The sequence below is a fragment of the Odontesthes bonariensis genome, chromosome 1, assembly GCF_027942865.1.
Source record: "Odontesthes bonariensis isolate fOdoBon6 chromosome 1, fOdoBon6.hap1, whole genome shotgun sequence".
In the NCBI taxonomy this organism is placed as follows: domain Eukaryota; kingdom Metazoa; phylum Chordata; class Actinopteri; order Atheriniformes; family Atherinopsidae; genus Odontesthes; species Odontesthes bonariensis.
The window spans coordinates 42325248-42342330 of record NC_134506.1 but is presented as its reverse complement, the minus strand read 5'-3'; the positions used below and the strand labels follow the sequence as shown (position 1 = coordinate 42342330).

The 17083-nt window shown below is 39.5% G+C and overlaps 1 protein-coding gene across 1 annotated transcript; it reads right to left on the bottom strand.

Annotated features, from left to right (window-relative positions):
- Window positions 1-3727: 3727 nt before the first annotated feature.
- ctsd (cathepsin D) lies at window positions 3728-15215 on the bottom strand. Its single transcript, XM_075467103.1, has 9 exons — window positions 15071-15215; window positions 13274-13430; window positions 10220-10343; window positions 10027-10145; window positions 8883-9082; window positions 6843-6965; window positions 5055-5199; window positions 4110-4208; window positions 3728-3982 (listed from the first exon to the last, which is right to left on the bottom strand). The coding sequence occupies exons 1-9, from the start codon at window positions 15130-15132 to the stop codon at window positions 3821-3823; spliced, it is 1191 nt and encodes a 396-aa protein (XP_075323218.1). The 5' UTR covers window positions 15133-15215; the 3' UTR covers window positions 3728-3820.
- Between the last annotated feature and the right edge of the window lie 1868 nt (window positions 15216-17083).

Sequence of the window (17083 nt, the reverse complement as noted above, 5' to 3'; positions counted from 1 at the left end):
CTCGATTTAGAGCGTTTAAAAAAAGAAACACGCGTGCTTTGGTTTCGTTTCGCCTAATTTTGCACGTCTGGATTTTTGTAGGTTGGGGTTGGAGGAGGAACTGCGAGCAAACATCTGTACGACCCGAAGTAAAATCATCGTAAAAGGTCACGGAAACATAGAACACGGTTTTAAAGTGGAACAGAGAAGTTCCTGTACGACTTCCTTTGAAGCGATTCTTATGGTATCGGGGCGCCATCGTCTCTGGACGACTTCTTGGTTCTTTAAGACGTTTCACCTCATCTCAAATGGTTCCTAAATTCGAAACTAGTAGGCGGGATGATTTTTTTGTTTGTTTATTGTTTGTTTCTTGTGCCTTGCTTGGTTTAGAGGCCTTGCATCCCATCTACGAGACCGCTGCTGTCTTTCATCGGCTGTGTTCGAAACCGCATACTTCTCCTACTACTCATACTAACTTTTTGAGTCAGTAAGCGAGTTTGAGTAAGCGAGAAGTTCCCGGATGCATACTAGATTCCCCGAAATGTTGGGTATGCATCATGAGGTTACTACTCATACTCAAACTACCCAAGATGCAACGTAAGGTGACGTCGCCGATCGTCATTTCCTGTCAAAACGGCAGTTTCAAGCTAGCTACAACGAGGGTAGGTTCACTTCCTGTTTTCAAAACAAAACCACCAATTGTATCGTAATGATAAAAGGCAACGGGTATTTTATTCTGTGAAAATAACCGGAAGTGCGTTGCTCACTGCGGCTAGCTTTAGTGGCGCCGAATTCGTGGGAACAAAATTGTAAATAGCCGGTATTTTGTCAGATTTTCAACACGTTGGGGATCTAAACGACTACTTTCTCACCTGAAAATGTTTCAAATGTTGCTAAAGTTTACAGAGTTTAGAGCTTAAGAGAAATCAGCTTCAGGCCGGCTGATTTCGGCTCGGGCAGGAGCAAAATGCATTGTGGGTAAACGCTCTGCATACTCTCTGATCGATGAGTATGCAGTATGGAAGTATGTAGTATATGTAGTATGCGGTTTTGAACACAGTCTTAAGATCAACAAAATGCTAACTTCTTTGACGTCAAATCCGGCATCTTCTTCTGGTTTGAGTCACCAGTTGTGAGTAGTTGCTCTGAGAACGGCGACGGTTGCTAACGTGAACGCGAGATGAAACGCCTGCGAGTTGTTTACCCGTCTCAAAGGAGCATTTTTTTGGTCACTTGATCCAGGATGTGAACGGTTCTGAAACCGGCAGTTTAACGTTCAGGCTTCAGTCTTCTCTGTCCCTTCTCCTTAAGATGTAAACCAGTCGTTTAGTCCCTCCTGTATAAAAGGTGCGTACACTCCTCGCCACTCAGTTTGTGTTTGGGTGTTTTGTCCTTTGGGCGAAGCAGTCTCTGTCTGAGGGTGTTCTTTGGTCCGAAGTTTGTCAAACACTTCCGTCACACATGGAATTACAACAGGTTCGTTGTTCTAATCTTCTCCATTTGTGTCGTTTGGTCCAAATTTGGTTGCCGATTGGACAAAAAAAAAAACGCAGTTTGGATATCCACAGGTCCGAAGTGCTTCCAGGACGATGTAGTTCCGACAGCCAGTTTGTGCTCAGCTGTGTGTCCACAGAACATTTCAAGCTCTTAGGATTATCATGACCTCGATGACAGAATCTACACAAGCATTGAGTATCAAGGGTTGTGACACCGACTTTAAACATCCGATCGTGTGACCGCTTATGTTTCGGTCCTAAACCTCAGTTATCAACCTGTAAAGTGATGAAACGGGAACTTGAATTGGTTAAAAAACACCAATTTTAGCGAATAACCAGAAATATCTCTAATGGGCACATAAGTATCAGTCCTCCTTCAGTATGAAAACAGTTTTTTTTTTTAACGTGTTTAACTAGCGCCTCGTTAGAAAGTAACTTTCAGGTTGTTGAACTGGTGTCACATTAGTTTATTTGATTAACTTTATCCAAAAAAATAAAAAATGTCCTTTGTTTTCTGAATGTTGAGCTTAATTTCCAGGGTACCGACTTCACACTCCAATCAGATTTTTAACGATGCCGTCACGACTTCTGTACGAGCTTTACTAAACTGAACCTGCAGCATCTGGACTTTACTAAACTTTATCTGGATACTAAACGGCTGAAAGGACTCCACATGGATGTTATAATAACTTATGGAAAAAATAGGTCTATGGTCAAATGTATAGTTCAGATTTTGTACAATAAAGTAATGTTGAACATTTGAGAGAATAATAAAGTTTTATTGAAGTTTGGGTTTGTTTTTTTATTGGACTTTTCCTGAACAAGTTTCATTCACACCAGCCTCCTGTGGCGAGTATTTAAAAGGAATAGTTTGTGAACTTGGTTTTCAGAGTAAAATTAGCCATTTTCCATCTACAGAACCAGCTGTGGGAACACTCAAGTCCACCAGTTGGTGCGAAAGTACCTCGAAAAAAATGACGTGCCAGAGGACGGAGGAAGGAAACTGAAAAGAAACGTAGGAGAGAAGCCTGAAAAGTCACGAAACCCAAACTGTTTGTTATCTGTTGGTGAACACCAGAACAGGAAACACGACCAATTAGAAAATCCTGAACGTAGCCCGTTCACATTATGCTTAAATGTGGCTGATATCAGATTTCATCACTCGTTCACCGTGTTTAGAAAGACGGACGAAGTCGTGGCGACCGCCGCCTGCGCAGAATTGTAAGGAATGTCGATAGAAAGTGAATAGAAACCAATTCTGTAGAAATTCCATAGAAAAATCCGTTTCGACCGTACAGACCAAGGTCGCATTGCAAAAAACACGATCTGCATTTGATTTGGGGCCACATATAGCCCAAATATGAATGCTGGGTCACGTGCATGCAGTCTGAACGTAGCCAACGTTTAATCACCTAAAGAAGGCGTGGCCTCAGCAGCTGATGCTTCTCTGCCAAAACGTATGAAAATCATTTAAAAAGAAGCAGAGATTCTAAATCTGTTGCCCAACTTTGGTTAATTAACGCCTATCTGGAGTTTTAACATTATTTATTTTTTTTTTAAATTGACAGCATTAACGAACTATTTCGTGATAAAGACCAAAGAAATTTAAACCAAAGACCCTTTGCTGCATGTCCTTCCCCCTCTCTCTGCCCCCTGCTTCCTGTCTCTCAACTGTCCTATCCATTAAAAGGCATAAAAGCCCAAAAAATAATAAATAAAAAAAGATCCTTCACATCTAGGAGGGTCGATCACGTTCCTGAAGTAGACCTGGAGGAATCAGGGGTCATGTGCAGCCTTGTCTAAGCATGTTTGGTACTCAAATGGGTTGTAATTATTTAAAGTAAATACACATTAATTAATTTGAACAACAGTGTAAAGTAACATTTATTCCTGAAGAAAACGGCCAACGTTTAATCCGTAAAAAAGCGACTTTTAACCCCAGAGGCACAGATTAAAAGCAGCAGAACAGAGTCGTTTTAAAAAGAGTCTTTATTGAGCCAAATCACATTAAAAGTTAACATCCAGTGGCAGAGATCCATCTTCCCCCTAAAAATCCTAAATAACAAGTTTTAAAATAAATCCCTGAATTAAAAAACAAAGATCACTTGAATGTGAAATGGTGGTACCGACACACTTGGCTGATCCTGTACAGTCACAATCTATCAAATCCCAAAACCTCGCTTCACGCTGTCTCAGAAATCGCACAAATTCTTCTGATCGGTAACTTTAGGCTCTACACAAAAGTCTATCGCTAAGAAGAGCTCGATGGCAAAGCAACAGAAAACGTGAGGCGCTCGCAGTGTTGAACGTCGTACTTGATCGCGCGGCTCCAATCGCAGGCGAGTTTACTTCGACTTGGCGAAGCCGACCCTGTTGTTCTCGCGGTCGAACGCCGTGTAGTACTGACCGATGAACACGTCTCCCAGGATCCACAGCGGCCCGGCGGGGGCGGGGATGTCCAGACCCATGAAGCCGCTCAGACAAATGGTCTTCCCTGCCTGACTCTCCTGGAGGATTAAAAGGAAAAATGAGGAACAAAACCAGCCTCCCGGTGGAGAAGCTGCACCCGTTTGGTCTTTAATGAGCGTTTCGCCCCACAGTCGCCCCCTGCTGGACGACCACGTGCCATCTCACCTTGAGGACGTACTGCTCTCCGGTCAGACTGTAGGTCTGTCCGCCCACGTTGAAGGTGATGACGGGCAGCGATGGGATCTTATCGCAGCTCACCATGTACTGAAACAGAACCAGACGAATCATCACTACAGACACAGGCTGCAGGGCTTAAACTTTTAGTTTTAAAGGTTGAATAAGACAAAACAAACTCACTGGAAGCAGACAACGTTTCATTAACTAATAAAAAACTAAAAAAACTAGGGCTGGGCAAGTTAACTCGTTAATTATCGCGTTAACTTGTTAATTATTTAACGCCGATAAATATTTTATCGCACATTAGCGCAGGTTTTATTATTTATTTTATTATTGTAAAAGTCTGTTGCTGTGGAACAGGAAAAGAAAGTAATCGGCGGATCCACCAAACATGGAGAAGGGTACGGAACTTTTACTCGGCCATTTTCATGTTAAAGTTCTTCCAGACGGCGGAGTGGACAGAACCAAAGTCATCTGTAAACACTGCCAAGTTGAATTGTCTTCTCAGCGTAGTAGTTCCAGTCTAAAATATCACTTAAAGGCAAAACACACAACTGATAGCAGCAAGTCATTCAAGGAAACAGACAGTGGAGCGAGGCTTCTACATAAAAACTACAGAAAGATGCTGATGTTAAAAGTGTGTTTGCACAACAAATGTTATGGCACTTTCATTCATATGGCAGCACATTTAGAAATAAAGCTAAATGCTAAAAGCTATACACTACTTTTGGATTCATTTTTGGATTTTGCGTACAAATGCGATTAATCGTGATTAATCAGGGAAATCATGTGATTAATTAGATTAAACATTTTAATCGTTGCCCAGCCCTATTTGAAAAAAAATAAATAAATAAATAAAACTTCCTTGTTGGTTAAAATAAGACAAGAACCAAAGTTAGAAAACAGAAGATGGGATAAAAATGGTCGTCTCACCTCCCCCTGGATGAGTGGAAGCGCTCCGATGGCCTTCTGCAGGGCCTTGACCTCCGCCGATGGGCCGGTGATCAGGGACGTCCCGGTGTCCACGATGGCCTCGCAGCCGTCCTTACACAGACTCAGCTGGCTGCCGATGGCCAGACTGTCAAAAACACGCAGAAACGTTACAAAAAACAGGCGAAAGTATCGACACGGACGTCAAAGCAGCAGGTTCTTTAAGTCCTGGAGGCCGAGGTGCTGTGGATGGTTCCAGCTGTCAGCCACATCTGCACAGCGGTCATAATGTTTTGGCTGCTCGTTTCCCTTCAGCTTCAAAGGTTGTCAGGATCTTATTCCTCATTTAAAACTTTGTCAAACTCATTAAATCCAATTTACAGAGTTCTTATTAATAAGAAATTATTCCCAAAACATAATCACAAGGAAATGAATGACAAAGGCTGAAGCTACAGGTTATAACAGCTAAATTTAAATTAATTACATCTTTAACCTCTGATTTAGAGAGAACCAAGACAAAAAAAAAAAAATTTAAATCCACAAGTGGATTCTACTCATCATTTCCCATCATGCACCTGGTGGACATTCAGATTTCAGCCACAGCTGCATGTTTAAGTGCAGATGAAACTTCGCAGAAACATTCGTGCTGTTGCTCTTTCTTTTGGTCGGTCCAACTGAACCGGACGTTTTGTTTCACAGTCACAAGATTTACGATTTTTACGATATTAAACGTTTAATTGGTCGAAAGACCGCCTTAAAACCACCTGGATTGAGTCAGAGAGTCTCTATTATGAGGAGAGGGAAAACTGGCGGCTATTTCCGGGTGGTACTGCACTCTAGGGGCGCCAACGAAGCAGTGCAGAGCACGCCGAACTCTATGGTGGTACTATGAAATCCACCTTACATCCAGCCATTGCTTTGGATAGAATTTTTTATATTTTTTCATTTTCCTAAAGGAAGGATAAATTATCCTTTCAAACGGCACTTGGTTTGATTTTTTTAGACTCACTAGATCTTTTTAAAATACACATTTATTGTCAGTATTGCCTCACGAGTGACGTCACGCATGTGGCATCACTTTACGGCGTGGTCAGTCCTAGCGCTGAGCTAGCAGAGAGGTGTTAGCTCAATTAGTTACAGATTTCAGCACATCCCTTTTACATACTCTCTGACTAGCCTCTGGTTTAGCTTTGGTTGTTGTTAGCGGCACCAGGTTAGCACTCTGGCACAGTGGACGAGTGCCGTAAAGCAGCCGGTCGTAATCTGCCGTGGGTTCTTCAGATTCCGTTAGCAAAATGCTAGCGGAGACTGACTCGCAAATGCCAGACCTGTAAGAAAACAGAAAGCTATAACTCCCAGGTTATTGTACTTTCGATATAAATCCACATCCTTCTGTCAGAAATCACAGTATTATTTTCAGGTTTGCAGCTGCTAGCGGGGACATTTTTTGAGTTATTAGCGCCAGCCCTATGGAAAATGGTCATTCTGCACTCTCTCGCCAGCGCCCCCAGAGAAAATCAACTGAACTGCAGCCAAATTTTTTATAATGGGGCGAATAGGAAGCGGAACGGCTGTCTGTAAAAGGGCTGTGATTGAGTTTGATGAGACACTGGAAAACTGTCCTTTACCTTAATTTCGTGGATCGAATATAAAACTCAGTGGAAGCTGCTCGCTGCGAGTTTAAAGGAGGTGCGGCCACCATTTTTATTTACCAAATCTGCCGAGTCTCATCATTTTCTCGCAGGAACGGATCACTTGGCATTAAATTTGGTCTGATATTGGAGCGCTCACCCGTCCACGTGGATCTGCCAGTAGGCCTGACGGGTGACGTTGACGTAGTTGAAGTCGCCGGTGTAGTATTTGGGGTCGGTTCCTCCCAGCAGCAGCTCGCCGCCGGGCTCGGTGTCCGGGTTCCTGAAGAGATGAAACACAAACAGCTTTTTTTTTTTTAAATCTAAACATTTGTGCTGAATTTAAACAACTCTTCCTTTAATTTAACTACTTTATTCTCCTGTTCTTTAGTTTTCAGTGTCTCAGACGTTCAGATATCCTGTTTAAGTAGAATTTAAGACTGAATACATTTGAACTGTTAGATCACATGAATGGATTCTACCCCATGAACTCCAGCCACCATTTTGGTTCCTTTCTTTCTCAAAATATTCCCCACAATGCATCAGTTTTAAGAGAAACATCCAGCCCTCATGCAAACACTGATCTCATCCTCTGACACCTGCCAGACTTTGTTTATTGTACTTTAATAAAACATTACAAACAAGAATATAGCACATAAAAGAAATAAATAAATATATATACATAATAGATAATAAATTATAATAAATGATAAGCTGAAATGAGTCCGTGCTGGAGAGGTTAGAAACCCTGGGAGGGCTTATCGAGAGCCTCACCATTAAGATAAATAAACTAAATTAAATGTATCTTAATCAGGATAGAATAAATGGATTAATGAGAGAGAGAAAAAAAATTAAATAAATAAAAACAACATCACAAAAATCAATAATCAAGCAATGACTCAAGAAATAAATTAAAATAAATCAAAAGACTAAATTGCAATAGCAAATATAAACCAAAAAGAGAAGAAAAAGTATTAAGACAGTCCCATAGAGTACAGGTGATCTTTTAATTTAATATACTTTTTCCATACAGGTACGCCTTTATATTTGATGGGAAACTGTGCTCTAGTGGTACAACAGAGCGGGATATGCAGCAGCTTAGATTGTTGAGTTGTTCTGGAGTGAATGTTTGAGTTTTTTTTTTTTTTAAAGAATTGTTGGAAATGAGATGGAAGTGTTCAATGTCCCTGATACTGGGCTTCAGGTTATTTAGCAGCTCAGAGCTTTCAGATTTAGCTCTGAAAACATTTTAAAAATCAGCTTTGTTTAACACATTTTCCTCAGATCTCTACAACCAAAGTGACCCCCGATCTACAGGTTATTCCTTAGATTAATCTGATAAAGGAAAAAGTATTTCTTCTTATTAAGAAGTAACTGAGTAAAACAGGTTAGAAGACACATAAAACACATCAGATCTTGTTTCTATTCACCACCACCAGATGGCAGACGTGCATTATTGGAATTATTCCCTCAAATTAAGGAGGTTCCCATTCAAAATGAGTATAATTGATGACAAAATGGTCTGAATGTGGCTGGAAACAAGTGTGTCAGCAGTAATGAGAAGCTGGGCCACTGATTTAAAGACATTTTACGTGAATAAAATGACATAAAACACAAAAAAATATCAGAACTTTGACCAGTTTTATTCAATAATTCAGAAAAGAAAGAAAAACTATATGGAAATGTGTAAAAAATTCAAGGTTTACTAGAAGTTGTGGAATCCAAGGCAACACAGTGATGTCATTGCATGCAAATTAGGTGATTAAATTTATTATCTCCATAAACTTTGGTTCACACTCAATATTTCTCCCGTTTGCAGTTTCACTTGATCATTTTTAAAGCTGCAGCCTGTTGAAATCTTGTTGTTAAACCAAGAAAAACTAATTTTAAGCTTCATGTCAAAAGAGGCGAACTATCCCTTTAATTTGATTGATGCTTTTAAAACGGGTAAAAAGAAGAAGACATTACTCCAGTTTCAGTTTCCAGTCTAATTTTTAAATCCTTTTATTTGTTTTTAAGCGTTTTAAAAGGTGCCGTCTCGTTAACCCCAGAGCGAGAAGTTAACCGATTTTATTCGTTGTATATTTTTGGACTCCTTTATTACTTTTATCTTGTGTTTTTTTTTTTTTTTTGCCATCTTTATAAATAAAGTGTTACGGTAACAAACCAGGGCCGTCTTTGAAGGCGGGGTCCATCTCACCTGTTCAGGTAGAAGGAGAAGATGTTCTGCTCCACCTTCTTCTGGCTCATGATGTTGTCGAACACCGGAGCCACCCCGTCCACAGAGATCCGGGGGTAAGCCATGCCGAGGATCCCATCGAACTTGGCTGCGATGAAGGCCACGCCGGGCTGCTTGATGGCCTCACCGAAAAGCTGCTTCTCCACCGATAGGTCCCCAATCTGGACGAGCAGGAAAGAAATGTTGAACAGGTTCCCCAAGATTACGGTTCAGCATCTTTATACAGATGCACGAGTATGGAAGTTTCTCTGTGCCATCAGAGTTTGAATACGAATTTCTAATATGGAATTTTTACAGCATCAAAATCAGACTTTGAATTTGAAAAACCAACGGTGTTATCAATTTCTAAAAACAAAAATCAGTGTAAAAAAAAAAAAAAATAAATAAAAAATTCAGATCAGCCATGTCTACCAAATGCGGGTGATGCTGCTTCGGTGAGTGAGTTTACTTTATTCGCCATTTGTGTTAGTAAAATTGAGTAATAGATAGTCTTAGATTTATAGATTTTTTTAAGTTAAATTTTTTAAAAGGTACAATTTTTTTAATTGATTTTTTTTTTACATTGATTTTTTTTTTTTTAAACCAATGGAAAAATTAAATCAAACTTTAAATTTTTATTTAAAAAAAAAAAAAAAAAGAAAAAGTGATTTTTTTTTTAAGTTCAATTCAAATTCAAATTCAAAGTTTATTTCTATAGCACATTTAAAACAGCCTCAGCTGACCAAAGTGCTTCACAACAGCAACTGCATCACGAAAGTCATCAATAAAATCAATAGGAATGACTTTCAAACACAGATAAAAATAAAATATGAGATAAAATTAGCAATAAAATAACAATAACAGTAACAATAACAATAAAAGTACCAAGCCAAGGTGAAACTCCATTTCAGCTATGGAAGGCCAGGGAAAAGAGATGTGTTTTTAGTTGAATTTCTTTTCACTGAATTGTTTTTTCTCCACTGATTTTTGTTTTTAGATTTATTTATTTTTTTTAACACTTGGTTTTTCAAATTCAAAGTCTGATTTTGATGCTGTAAAAATTCAATATTAGAAATTCATATTCAAACTGATGGCACAGAAAAACTTCCATACACGAGGGGCTTACAGTGCACGTGTCCTGACTGAGGTATCCCGACAAACTGCCCGATCCGTATTGGATGGCGAAGGAGGTGCCGTTCTTCACGTATGTGCTGGATTTAGCGGCGTTATATTTGTGGTGCAGCACTGAAAAGGCAGAAGGAGAGTTTGAGGAGTCGGATCCAACAGCAGGAGGGTTCACAGCCGTGTTTGGGACTTACGGCACGCGATGTCCAGCAGGGAGCAGTGAACGGAGGGCACCCACAGGTTGGACGAACCCGTGTCAAACACCACGGTGAAGGGCTGGGAAGGAGTGCCCAAACCGATCTCACCGTAATACTGAGCCTGAGACAGAAAATGGTAATTCAGTCAAGAGAAAGAGTGAGTCTGGAGGTCAAACAGATACCGAGTCGTGTCAATAACTCAGCTGCTTTTATTCAAACAGGAAACCATTACTCCACAGATTCAGGATCTGAAGCAAACTTCCCTTCATGTGACTGAAAGCTGCGCAGCTCGTTGCTAAATAAGACATTTTTTGCCGACTCATCCGAGCGCTTCTTCAAAGCAAAAAAAAAAAAGAAGAAGTGGAGTCTGATTTATTGTTTAATTTCTTTCTTAGTTTCATTTCCTCACTCTGACACAGCAGCTTCAAAAGTTCAACCAGAGTTAAAAAAAAAAAAAAAAATGTCCATAATATGATTTACAGCCTTAAACGGTTGATTAACTAGTTAAAAACTAAATGTTTTACAGTTTCAACCATCGGTCAGTTTCTTTTGCATCACAAAAAGGAAACCACTTGCTGCATATAGTCAAGATTAAAATTGAGATGTTTTTGCTTAAGTTTAGTTCTACTCTGGCCCACTTTGGTTGGAGAAATCTCCTATGAGTACACACAGCTAAATGTAATCAAATCAATTTTATTTATATAGCACATTTCATGTACAAACAGTTCAAAGTGCTTTACATAAAATAAAAGCATTGCAGCAGGGAGTGCAAGAAGCATTAAAAATACATCAAAGAATATAAAGAGAAACAAATAAAATCATTTAAATGAATTTAAAAACAAGGCAACAGTCTAGATAAGTTAAAAAGATATTTCATGCATAGACACATGAGAAAAGAAATGTCTTTAACCTGGATTTAAAAATGTCTACATTTGCAGCTTCATTAATAAATCCTCCTTATTGATAATTTATTAGCACATTACAGAGGAGTGTTTAATATTTAGGCCATTTTGTATTGATAATTAACTCTGTTATATGTTGGAATTACCTCATAAATATACATATACATTTTATTTATTTATTTTTAAATCAAACAGGTGCTGGGTATACCACGAACACTTATTTCCTGAAAAGCTTCTGGGAAAAAGAACTCAATATTAAGATAACGGACGAAGGCTGGAAGAATGCCAATACGCTGAGTGTATGCAACTAAAGCGCCTGCATAGTGCCCACATATCTCCCTCTCAACGTCATAAGGTCAACCCCAACTCAAGTGTAAAATAGAAACCGGTAGTCTTACACATTGTTTGTGGCACTGTGGAAAAGTGCAGCAGTTTTGGTGGGTCATTAAGCAAGAAATTAATAAGATTCTGTCTTACTAATAGAAATAATGACCCCTCATATCTGCTACTTGGCATGTCCGATTTGTCCATTACTGACAAATTTAAGAGAAAACTTCACCAAACACTTGCTTTCTGTGCTAGAAAGTGTTTTCTTTTGAATTGGATAATGGATAAAGCCCCATCTAAGGCTCAGTGGCACAGGGTGACACTTGAATATGTTGCTTTGGACTATCTGACGTGTAAATTACACAGCAAAGATGATGCTTTTTGTAAAACATGGCAACCCTTTTTGGTCATATATTGGTTTGAATAGCTCTACCATTCTTGCAGGAGGGTTTGTATCATAGCTGAGAATGACACCCAACCATTTAATTGGTATGTTTTTGTTTCTGTGTTCCTTTCTTTGATCGTGTGAATGCATCATGCATGGCAGTGAACACTTGGTTTATTTTGCTTGCTCATCTTATTTGTATGGGATGACTCCTGAATCTCTCACCTGTATAAATTTAAATCTGAATTTAAACTTGGATGTGTATGTGAGCCAAATGTGTTTACCGTACTTTTTCCCAGGCTTTGAGCACCGCGGCTTGTAAGACGGTGCGGCTAATATATGCTTTTTTTCCCCTTTTGTTTTCATGCCACCAAAAACATTTCGCACCGTAACATTAGACCAACACCATTAGGGAATAGTTCAGTGGTCCAATGAAATTGTACGATAAATCAAACACACTTGCACTACTAAATTATTGTAAATCGGTCATTTGTACTCTCTCAACATGGAAAACAAACAAAATGCGTATGATGCAGCTTTTAAATTGAAGGCGATCAATGACTTTTCCTGGTAGGCTGCTGTCTTTTATTTTATTTTTTAAACCACCTGTTACAGGCACTGTTCGGGAAAAAAGCAAAAAGCATTTGCAGTGTGTATTTGTTTCTGTTACCATATGCATTTAATTAAAAGTTTAAAAATCCTCAAGTGTAACATCTTTCTGTGTAAATATCTCATATTACCATGTACAAAATGGATTTTCTTTTTAAAATGAGGGTGCGGCTTATATTCCGGTGCGCTCTACAGTCCGGAATTGACGGTATGTTTGTTTTTGTGGTGTGTATTTCTGTTTCGTCTTTTGAAAATTGAATAAACATGTATTTAAATAAATGAAACAGGTGCTGCTGACGTTGTTAAGTCACCTGTAGCTCAGATTACACAGTAACTGGTGTAGCTAAGGGACACCAAACCTGTGACAAAGTGTTCTGACATTATTTATAATCTAAAAACATCTCCGGAAACCGTTTGAAGCCGTTTTCTGTTTATCGTTACAGCTGATTTACAAACAGATACTGATCAGTAATGATCACAAATGACCGCAAAAATAGCTCCAAGTTTACACCCCAAAACTTTTTTTTTGCTGATCACTTAAAGAAAACAAAGCCGATCATCTCATTTGTTCAGCAACTCTGAAAGCAAACAAACCGTCAGCTGATAAGAGGCTTACAGGGGAGCATTCGGCTCCTCTTCTGCAACAGTTTGATCACTTTGTGTCCGAATCTAAATCGTTTATGTGTAGGAAAGCCCGTCTCCATTCTGCATGGAAAAAGGCAGAGGCGATCAGAACACAACGGGAGCTTTGTTGTGGCCTCTCCCAGCTCGGCTTTTAGCTTCTGAAAGGTTTGTTAAAAGGGTGAAGAGTAAAAGGGCGATGCTTACGTCGAGGTAGTTCTTCAGGGTTTCTGGAGTGGGTCCATTACTGGAGGGGAAGCCAAGGTTGTACTTCAGGGAGTGTTTGTCGGCCAGAAGCTCCTCGGCTGCTCTGCCGGAGTCGGTCAGCTCGCGTCTGATGGAGCGGAATTTCTTTAAGGGAATCCTAAGAAAGAACCAAAGAAAACCGATCAGAGGGGGTTTGATCACGTGAAGCCGGCCGTGTAATGTCGATTCAAACGGCTGCACGTGGTACAGGATGTTCAGCTTCAGCATGCTGGCTGAGCCGATCTAAAAGCTGTGAAAACCTGGCGTTTTAACCCACGCAACGCATTGAAAATCAGCCTTCCTGTGACATCTGATCATGGAAATGTGGAGCTTTTTCCACCACGTTACAATATAAAGATCATTTATTTGAACCATCAGTTCACCGAAGAGGAAACTATAGATAAGATCTGACCAAATGGTCACTGCTCATCAACATTTTACTGCTCAGAGTTGTAAAAATCTGTCCCACCCGAGAGATTTTATAGTCTTTATACTTGTAAAGATGCCAAAAAAAGAGCCATCGTGAACCTCTCTGATACGATCTGAGCTAATAAAGACGAGTGAAGATATGCAAGCATGTAACCAATTTCATTTCAGCACAATTTACCTGAAAAATATCAGCAGATCATTATTTTTTGGACTTTGAAATGTACAGAATAACAATTCGACAATGAAATAAAATTAATTACAATTCAAATTAAAACCGAGTGGCAAAGTCGATAAATAGAAAGCGCCATTTCAATTAAAAATTTCAATTTTTGCAGTGACTGGGTTTAAGATAATTATTTTGTTCAATCCTCTGCAGACACCGACCTCCTTTTTTTTTGTCCAAATACTAAACTGAACCAGTTTTAAAACCTCCAAAAACATCCGGCTGGAGCTTTTACTTTGTCAAAGGCAAAAGGTTTTAGCAACCGTTACATTATTAAAGTTTTATATCATTTAGGATGTTGTCAAAAAGATACATTTGTTTTTCAAAGAGGAAATGGGTTAAAAAGGTGATTCTAGGAGTTAATTCAACTGTAAATGTATTTTATTTATACTGCCTTTTAAAAACAATCATTACGGTGTACCAAAGTGCTTTACAGCGGGTAATAAATAAAGAGAAGAATAAGTAAAAACAATAAAAGAACAGTGAAAGCAATAAAATAAAACAAAAATCGAATAAGATAAAATAAAATAAAAGTGTCATCATACTACTACATACAGTAGGAGCATGACATAACTAAGGGTTGGTTTGCAGGGTGTCTGCAGACTAGTTGAACTAGTTTTTCTCTTTCACACTCTTCAAGACATTTAATGAATCGTGTAAATAGGGAGTTAAATTGTGTCATAACAACACAGTGCAGGGGGGGGTCATTAGCATGTCAGGTGTAATAACAGCGGCTGTGCACGCAGTCAGCTGACTTATGTCATTATGACTTACTGGAACACTTGTTAATGCCTCTTAGGGGGGCTTTTTTCCCGGATACGCTTCAGTTTTTGCCCCCTTCTGTTAACAAACCGCTTGTGTGACCGCAAGTGTCGGCTAACGACTTCAGCTAAATGTCACAAGATGAACTGGGCTGGTTCCGGCTAACGTTAGCCGCGTGAATGTTAGCAAAAAGCGAATGACACGAAGTTTAGGAGCAGCACTCCGACCGTTTTAACCGTTAAGCTACAGGGGTAACCTTGTTTGTCTTGCATGCTAACGAGCGTAGCATTACGTTTAACCTGCTTAATTTAAACTAAACAAACAAGGTTTTTTTTTTAACTTACCGGACCAGGGCGTCGTTGGTGAGCGCTAACGCCGCCAGCACGCACAGAAACAGGCTCCTCATCGTGGCAGAACCAGGTCCAAAGGAATCACAATGACTGTGCACTAACTGCTTGTTGTCGACTTTTATCAGCTGACTGGAGCCCAGTCACCGTCACGTGCTTCTCAAGCGGCTCAGGCGTGACGTCACTAACGGTCATCTTTGCTCTCCTTTTTTTTTTTTTTAAATCAAGGCCAAAAGTTAAATTTTAATATAAAATGATGAGTATTGTTGGGCTCGGCACCACAAAATCACACTAATAAACGTACGGGTAGAGCTTAAAGGGATAGTTCGCCTCTTTTGACATGATGCTGTATGACATCCAGAAATCCAAAAATCTTGGAGTGAGATTTCAGCGTGTCGGTTCGCGACACCCATCTCAGAAGTTGTTCCACAGTACAGATATATATATATATATAGATATATATATATCTATATATATATCTGTGTAGATGTGATGTAGGTACGTGTATACATTTTATGAGTATGCAATAGTGCAGAGTGTGGGGCCTTCCTCTAGAAAATTTTGCATTTCTTAAATGCAATTTCTTCCATTCTAGTAGATTTTAGGGTGACTAGTTAGACATGGCAAATCCTAAATCCACATCTCATTCATAGCCTACATCCTCAGCTGCCCTTCAAAAGACAATGTTGTTTAACGGAGAGAAACTAGTCTAGGCTGGTTCAACAAGTTTCAAGGCAAAGGTGAGATGGTATATGTAGATTTTTAACCATCAAAAAAATAACCATTCATCAGGGTTGCTGATCCATTTTTTTGTTTGCCTTTTCTTGGTCTCTTTTTTGTCTTTTTGCCTTTTTTGTATCTTTTTTTTGCCTTTAATGTCCGTATCCAAAGTGTCTCTCTTCAATTTCCAACTCATACAGTACGATCCCCTCCAAAAGGCTACCAGGCACACGACCGACCAACCGACAGACAGACAGACGGACGATAGGGCCAAGGTCAGACTTTCTCCTGGAGAACGATTTTGTGATGCAAATGTATTACTCTTTTGAACGCATATTGTTTTGAGTAGCAAAACGCTTTATTTTTGTGGCCCCAGCCAACTAGCCTTTTACTGTACACTAGCACTGATAACGTGGAGGTGCGTCGCTTACTTAAAAAAATCCGGGTTACTAATTTTGAATTTTAGCCGAATGAATAAATAGGCAGCAGGTCTGTGGGCTGTCTGTGGCAGTAGCACGACGATGACGTCAGTAACACCCACTTTACGATAAAAAAATCAAAATTACAGTAACCCGGATTTTTTTAAGTAAGCGACGCACCTCCACGTTATCAGTGCTAGTGTACAGTAATTAATAAATTATAAACAGCATAGTTTGTGCCTGTATAAGCTTGCCCATAGGAAACCGTTTCATGGCCGAATATCTCAAGAGAGCAGCCAGACGCCTCGCGAATATCTTCGGAACAGCTCCAAATGTTCAACAACAAGCAGGGGTGAGTAGAACATCATGTTATAATGTGAAATCAAGGGCCCAATGTCAAAAAACCGGTCTTATCCTTTAATAATGTCCTCAATTAAACCTTTTTATTGGACAAATTAACCAAAAAATTTCAAACAAATCCACAGAACAGAACCAGAACCAAACTCCTTAATTCTCACGTGAATACCGCATGCTGGTCGCCATGCTGGCCAATCATAACAAAGCTCTGTTGTAACCAGAGCTGGGACTGAGCACTGAAAGTGAAACCTAAGCAGCGAGCCTAAGCTCTCAGAACCGATGCTTGTGCGCATGACCCATCACTACTGTTCACCTATTGATTTAAAACTAATAAACTAATAATAATCATAATACGTTTAAGGTAGCCTAATATATGAAATTGGTTTTATTTGCAGCACTGTCCGACACAGGTGAGCTTTCATTGATGTCTGTAACTGCAATTATTAATGTTGCATATGATGCCAGCGCTCAAAAGACGCTCTGTGGAGCTGGCTGCTGTGACAGGTCACTAACT